The sequence below is a fragment of the Mytilus edulis genome, chromosome 2 (assembly GCF_963676685.1).
Source record: "Mytilus edulis chromosome 2, xbMytEdul2.2, whole genome shotgun sequence".
NCBI lineage: Eukaryota > Metazoa > Mollusca > Bivalvia > Mytilida > Mytilidae > Mytilus > Mytilus edulis.
The window spans coordinates 36526802-36534590 of record NC_092345.1 but is presented as its reverse complement, the minus strand read 5'-3'; the positions used below and the strand labels follow the sequence as shown (position 1 = coordinate 36534590).

At 32.8% G+C, this 7789-nt stretch overlaps 1 protein-coding gene across 1 annotated transcript; it reads right to left on the bottom strand.

Annotated features, from left to right (window-relative positions):
• Positions 1-201: 201 nt before the first annotated feature.
• LOC139512096 (uncharacterized) lies at positions 202-4920 on the bottom strand. The gene is made up of 2 exons (XM_071299481.1): positions 4848-4920; positions 202-3489 (listed from the first exon to the last, which is right to left on the bottom strand). Exon 2 carries the CDS (start codon positions 3468-3470, stop codon positions 1620-1622), a length of 1851 nt encoding a protein of 616 aa, XP_071155582.1. The 5' UTR covers positions 3471-3489; positions 4848-4920; the 3' UTR covers positions 202-1619.
• Between the last annotated feature and the right edge of the window lie 2869 nt (positions 4921-7789).

Genomic DNA, 7789 nt, shown 5'->3' with positions numbered 1-7789 from the left:
ACAGTAGGTGTGTTCGAATAGCTATTTTTTCTAAAAGTTCTTGACGACAGTCTTTTAATTTGGATGATGAAAATGAATATCTTCGAAAAAATATGATTTTCTTGTGTGTGATAACTAGGGTTTATAATCTTCAACCACTGAAAATATTTAGTCTGCCCTTCCACGAAATATTTAATTAGAATTTTTTTTTAAATGCTTAAGAATTTTCGAAAATTCCACCTGACATCCGATCAGACAATATTTTTAAGTTGAATCAATGCAGACAAGATCATTAAGTGATGCTCATTAGCTAGTAGATACATTTGTCTTTTAAAATACAACTGACATATAAGGATCATAATGGTGCTATGTGGATAAATTTGTCAGTTTTCAAGAGCAAAATTGGCAGAGCGTCATCCCTACAATGGCTTCCATTTCTACGATTGTGAGCATGAACTGGCGTAACGGGGAGTTATTTTTGCGGAAGTATAATCCTGACTGTATGAATAACATTTCTGTATATATACAAATTGACAACGTTCCGCCTTGTGATACGCTATTCGTACAAGACTATTTTAAGGATCTACTTTGCTGGAGCTCACCTTCACTAGTTTAGTCGTAGATATTTTCAAAATATTTTCTGTGATTTTATTTGCACGACAAAATGGAAGACGATTTAATATCAATGGGTGTACATGCATTGGCATTTTTAAAAATGTGTATTTATTATAATGCATTAAAAGGAATCCCAGAAATAAAAAAAATCTTTTGTCGTGCAGTTGGAGGCTGTGCACCGCATTTTTTTCATTATACTTGTAAGGTGTCATTTTATCGCGCTTTTTAGCATGTTTTCCCTACCTGTTTATTTGCATGTCTTTTTGCAAATTCATTTTAAAAATTAAACCCTCTACCGTAAAAAAGATACATACGGTAAACTTTGCATGTGAAGCACGTCTTATTTTCTTCTACCTATAGGATAATACTCTCATATTAATATGTTTATACCAACACGATTTATCATTTGATACAAAAAGGTAGTTATATAAATACGGATATTTCTTAGAATTGAGGGTCATCCTTTAAAAGTTACGGTCATCATTTACAAATTACGGTCATCTTAAAACCAATTACGGTCACCCTTGTTATGAATCGCTGTTTCTGTTACGGTCATCTCGATTGTGATTTACGGTCATCTTCACGATTTTTTCAAATCGAAATTCCTGTTTCATGCACATTTCTCTGTAGTAATTAGTGATTTCCGTGTGAATCTTTTATAAATTTTCATCGTTTCAATGTATGATTTGTAAAGAAAATGATATAGAAACACTTTAACAGACAATACAGAAACTGACCTAATTTTTCATCCGACATCTTGGGATGACCGTGAATGCAGTTACGGTCATCAGCTTTACCCCAGTGAAGCGGTATCCTAGATCCATATTTTATGTTATTGAATAAATCATATATTTACAATTCAGTTACTATATTCCGATATTGTCTTGAAGTACGTGCCAGAGCAGGAACGGCATTTGGAACACGTTAAACTATAAAGATCTATAAACAAACCCATGTATACAATACATTTATATTTTTTTTAAATGTTTACAATACTTTAGATTCAATAAAAGTTGAATTCAAAGTCAGTAAATAATTTTATAAAGTGTCGCTTTATAACCAAACAACAAGACTAATGTGTTGGAGCTCATGTCATAATCTATAATTGATGTCGGTTCGTTACGTATTACTTTACAAACTTTGCCATCGCACGATATCGCCTTAACACCATCAGATGTGTCCAATAATACAACATTTCCATATTTGTCTACCACAAGAGATGACTGACGACGATCAGTGTCCATTGAACGGAACCAGTAGCCCCTTTCCGACAGATCCTGACGAGGAAAAAGTGAACTATAATAGTTATCACATGCATGAAATGTTGAAACCGTCCCTGGTAGCTGTTCATCGAGTGTCGTTAAACTATCACTGTCTTTTGTACGGAACCGGAAATTCATTCCTGATAGGTTTTGTCTTGCGGGTTTGGAACTATCATTTCTACTGCCGAACTTCCACAGAGTATCACCTGTTAAATCACAACACACCACTTTTCCGCCTCCACATTTAAAGTATATTTTGTTTCCAAATTGAGCCATTTGGAAATTTGATAGAGCTTGATGTTTCGGTACCGGAATACATCCAATTATGTTACCTGACATGGTTGAAATAAGAATTTCATTTGTGTACAACGAAATACTACCGAGAAATAATTTATGATTATTGAAAACTAGATCGTATATCTCACAATTTCTGTTTATATCGAATCTGCTTTTCTTATTCTCATCGATTAAATTTATCACATCGATAGTCCGATCGCCATGGGATACAGCTATTCTCTGAATATCTATAACTGTGAGGCCAAAGACATGAACTCCTTGCAAAATAATACTCTTTTCAAGAGAACCGTCTTCTTTGTGTACAGTAAGCCTGAGATTGCCCTGAACTGCCACTACAAATCTTTTATCAGGCAGAATTCGACAACAAGTTATATTCTTCCTTCCACAATCAAAATGAATATCTTTTATTTTTTCGACCGTTTTTATCATTGGTCCAGTCTCTCCATATTCTGTCTTCAAACCTTTAGAACAATATTCGACTTCTGGTTTGTAATCAGGTAAAACTTCCCCAAATAATTTTGAATTCATTAATGAAATAAGCTCTGGTGATGTTACAAATAGTAAATCATTGGGTTGCTCTACGTTCATCATAGGATTCACTGTCTTTTTTATTTCATCGATTGGCTCTAGCACTCTACGACTAAAAATAAAGATACTTTTATCTGAGGCATACTCTTTGGTAAGTGCTATGTTTCTCTTTATTTCTCTTGCTTCTTTTTTCCTTTCTTTCAAAATATGATGCTTTTCTGTCATTATCTTCACATGTGCATTATGTTTCAAATCATCAATTGCTCTAGCTTCTAATTTATCAAGCTTCTTGTTAATTTTATTTCGTATATCTTTTATCTTGCATATTATTCGATCAACCTTATCATCAATATATTCAGCACTTTCTTCATGGCATTTAATTCTATGCTCGATTTCTTTCAACAAATCATCCAATTTTGTTTCCAAATTTGACATATCATCTATTGCATTTGAACTATGTAACGCTTCTTTTACAGTTATGATGTCTTTCGGACCAATAAAGCTCGTCGACAAACACTTAAAACAGAAAATCTTATCTTGTGAGGGACTAAAATATTCATAATTCTCTCCATGCGTGTTACATCTCTGATGCATTTTAGAGATGTCTGCAATTTTTAAATAATCGTTTATTGATATCACGCGATGATCTCGGAGTATCTTATGAAGCTCGTGATCTTTTACACATTCGATGCAATAACCTTCTTCGCATTCCGTACACCATTTCCTTGCTCTTTCCGACTTTCTCTTATATTCACATGGACCACATTTAACTTTGGAATCGTCCGCCATATCACTGTAACAATTAGAACTGTAAATGAAAATAAATTACATCTAAAACTAAGAATAAGGTGCGAAATATGTGATAATTGTTCATGGTTGTAATCTTGCATCATGCATTTATAAATATATTAAGTTATCTAAATTCAGAGTAGTTAAAACTTATCTAATACTTCATAAAATTGAACGACTATTTATATGCGCAAAAGAATGAATCAATACAGATGCAGAATAACAGACTTTCCAGGGTGAAAAGAAAGCATACTTTTTTATTTTTCATTTAAACAAAAATTTTCAACCAAGTATGCTTAAAAAGATGACTTGTATACACATTAAACAGCATACTAGTAAAATAAATTCTCAAGTTAAGACCTTCTAAAAATTGCCTCCATAGGAACGGAGATGTCTGATTTCTCCCAAAATATACAAAATACTCATACTAATCTAATATAAGAAGATGCAGTATGCCAATGTGACAAATCTCTCAACCAAGTCACAATTAAAATCAAACCAATAATTTATAGGTCAAAGTACGGTTTTCAACACGGAGACGTGGCTCACACCGAGCTATAAAAGGCCGTAAAAATTGATATGTGTAAAACCATTTAATCGGGAAAACCAACGGTATAATCTATATAAAAAAATGAGAAACGAGAAAGACTTATGCACAAAATGAAAGTCTTTTTTTAGCTTGAAATCTTTCTATTTTAAATTAAAATCTTCCTGTTTTTTATCATATCTTTAGAAGTATTTCATTTTGCTGAAACCGGAACAAAACATGCATGTGATGTCATATTGGTCTTGACAAAAGACCTGATCAACGAGTCACTGCATAGGCGGATCCAGCCATCTGAAAAAGGGAGGGTTCCCCACCCAGGATAAAGGGGGGTTCCAACTGTAGGTCCCCATTCAAATGCATTGTCGTGTTTTTGTCGTGTTAGGGGCTCATTCATTATAATATTAAAATTAATTACTATCTACAAAAAAATGTTTACCTTTAACATGTTTAAAGAAATGTTGCTTATTCTTTAGTTTTATATGTTGTGTCACATGTGTCATGTGTACTGTTGTTTGTTTGTTTGTCTTTTTCATTTTTAGCCATGGCGTTGTCAGTTTATTTTCGATTGATGAGTTTGTCTGTCCCTCTGGTATCTTTCGTCCCTCTTTTTTTTACACCTCGTGATAATTGGATACAATAACCATTCTTGAAACCTATCAATAATAATTCAAACAAAATGGTCTACCAGGAAGTTTTAATAAGCAAATTCTACATTTTATTTATTTACCTCAATTTCAGAAAGATTGAGCAAATAATATTGGATATAGAATTAAGGATTCAGTTTCAAAAGTGAATGACAGCAATCCATACAATTTATACAAAATTATTACCTTCCAAAAGCTTTTCGTCCTCTGATAATGATCAATAATGAACTACGTATACTTTCTGATCTAAATAGATTCAGCGAAGTTGTCTCCCGTTGGCCGTTGCTTCAATAGAAACTAACGCAATCGAGCAGAAGGAAACGCAGTTGTAAAATATATCTATCGAATTTTAATTTGAAATATTCATTTCATTTCATTTAAAGATTATGTTGTTTCAGAATATCATCGAATCGTCATTAATGGACATGCACTTTAACTGCCAACAAACTATCCAATTCAGGGCCGTAACTACCTATGAGGCAGGGGGGAGGCAACTGCCTCCCCTGAATTTTCTACACCAAAATTTTTTTTTGAAGTAAAAAAATAAAATATTGACAATATGTACACGTAGAACTTGAATTTATATTATAAACAACACAAGTTAACAGTTTTAACAGTGTTATCATGATAGGTAATATCTGTCATTTTTCGGATTTTTGATCGAAAGTAAACCGTTTCAGTATTTGTTTTATTTTTAGTTTTTTCGTGTGGCCGTCCGTCTGTTATTCAGTATTGAGGGGGTCAGTATTCGTATGAGAAAACACATGAAACTTTGCTTTCGATAATTTTGAATAAAAACTTAACTATTCACTTTTAGTTGGGGGCTCAATTATTTAAGCAGAGGAAGTTCCTTTTGTATTGTGAATCTTTTAAGATATCGGAAATTCGTTACCGGCTGAATCAGCTGTTGGATCGTTTTTTTTTAAAGTTTCCCGATCGTACGAGAACATTATGGTCAATGTCTCAGTAGTTAAACACTCTCATTCGTTGTACCAGGGACTTTCTATACTAAGTATATACTAGACTAGTATAGAAAGTCCCTGGTTGTAGTTATATACATGTCTGTTCAGCTTCAACACTATTGAAATTCAAGATCCTCGATAAAAAAAATTCTTGCGTTTATAATCTTGCTTTATATGTTTTTTGAACTTACCAGTTTCTAAAAAAAATATCTTTAAATACAGAAAATACAGATAATAATTGTTTGCATGAAAATTGCTCAAAGGATCCAGCAAAACTGATCTTTCTTAAAGTGAGGAAATCGAAGGAAAACGGGTAATTTTAGCCATATCATTTGAGAAAAAAATCCACGGTCACAATATATTTAATGTTAACAATTATAGGTAAAAGTACAGCCTTCAAGACGGAGCTAGCCTTGGCTCACCCGAACAGTAATCTCAGCTTGTTTTTGCATAAAAGTTGCTTCCAGGTTCAAGCAATACTCACTGGGGTAAAGCTGATGACCGTAACTGCATTCACGGTCATCCCAAGATGTCGGATGAAAAATTAGGTCAGTTTCTGTATTGTCTGTTAAAGTGTTTCTATATCATTTTCTTTACAAATCATTCATTGAAACGATGAAAATTAATAAAAGAATTACTCGGAAATCACTAATTACTTCAGAGAAATGTGCATGAAACGGGAAATTCGATTTGAAAAAATCGTGAAGATGACCGTAAATCATAATCAAAATATTTTCAAGATGACCGTAACATATAACAAGGATGACCGTGATTGGTAAAAAGATGACCGTAACTTGTAAAGGATGACCGTAATTTGTAAAGACTGACTGTAATTTATATAGGACGACGTACCATAACTTTTATAGGATGACCGTCAATTCTAAGAAATATCCGTATTTGTATTGAAAGCTTTTTGTTGAGTTTGTCAAACTCAATAGGGTCTCGGTTGGCGGATATAAATATGTTTCATAAATTTCTTTTTTTTAAACTATAATATAATTGGCCGTATTTGGGATTTTTGACAATGATAGTAAATTGCATATTTCTCGTAAACAATGAAATATTTATTGATAACGACGTTAAAATTTTAACACAAATTGACAGCGATACGACGAAAATTTGAAGAAACATGAATGTGTCCCTGGTACACGGATGCCTCGTCTACACTATCATTTTCTATGTTTAGTGGACTGTGAAAATGGGATAAAACTGTTATTTGGCATCAGAATTAAAAAGATCATACCATAGGGAAAATGTGTACTAAGTTTCAAGTTGATTTAACTTGAAGCTGGACAAACGGACAAACAAACAGACGAACGGACGAACGTACGCACAGACCAGAAAAACATTATGCTAAATAATGGAGCATAAAAAAACATTAGTAATACATATGGATATTCGGTAATCGAGCCCATGTGTATGGTTCCAGAGCAAGCAGATTAAAATCTTAATTTGTCTTGATATATGCAGGCAGAAACACTCTTGAAATAGAACAAAAGAATCGAAGCTCTTTGTTAGAGAAGGCGATAAATGTTTACTGTAATGTTTACTATAGTGACAAAATTTTTAAAAGTTATTAGAAACAAATACAACGACAATTTTCTTCTCAATTACGAAGTGTTTTATTTTAAAAACACCATTTGCATAAGTTTTCAATTTATCTATTACATAGTAATGAAAAACAATAAGATATCAAGTCGACGACATGGGTATCTATAAGTTGGATGTAGAAAAAGCTTAACCTCCGATTTATTTAAATTTTTTAACGAGGGACGGAGAACATATCAATCTTTTAGTTCAGAAATTTTCGTGTCTGCCCTTCCATTATGTGAATCAAATCAAGAAAAAATTCCCCAAAATATGCAACGATTGTATCGAAAAGAGAAAATCGAGTGCACCTTTTTATGTTGGGGCATGTTTAAGGTGTATATTTTGGCTTTAAAACGTACAAAGCAAGAGTATTTGATATAGCATCTCGCTTCAGATTCTATCATTTTTATATATCAAAGCTACAGGTTGACTTTATAACGTAAAAAAGATGACAGTATGCAAAGATGAAAATTGAATATATGGGTCAAGTGAAATACCTATCTAATGAATCACAAAAGCAGTAGGTGTGTTCGAATAGCTATTTTTTCTAAAAGTTCTTGACGACAGTCTTTTAAT

Coding starts and splice junctions, on each gene's coding strand:
- LOC139512096 (XM_071299481.1), bottom strand. CDS start 3,470: ATGGCGGACGATTCCAAAGTTAAATGTGGTCCATGTGAATATAAGAGA.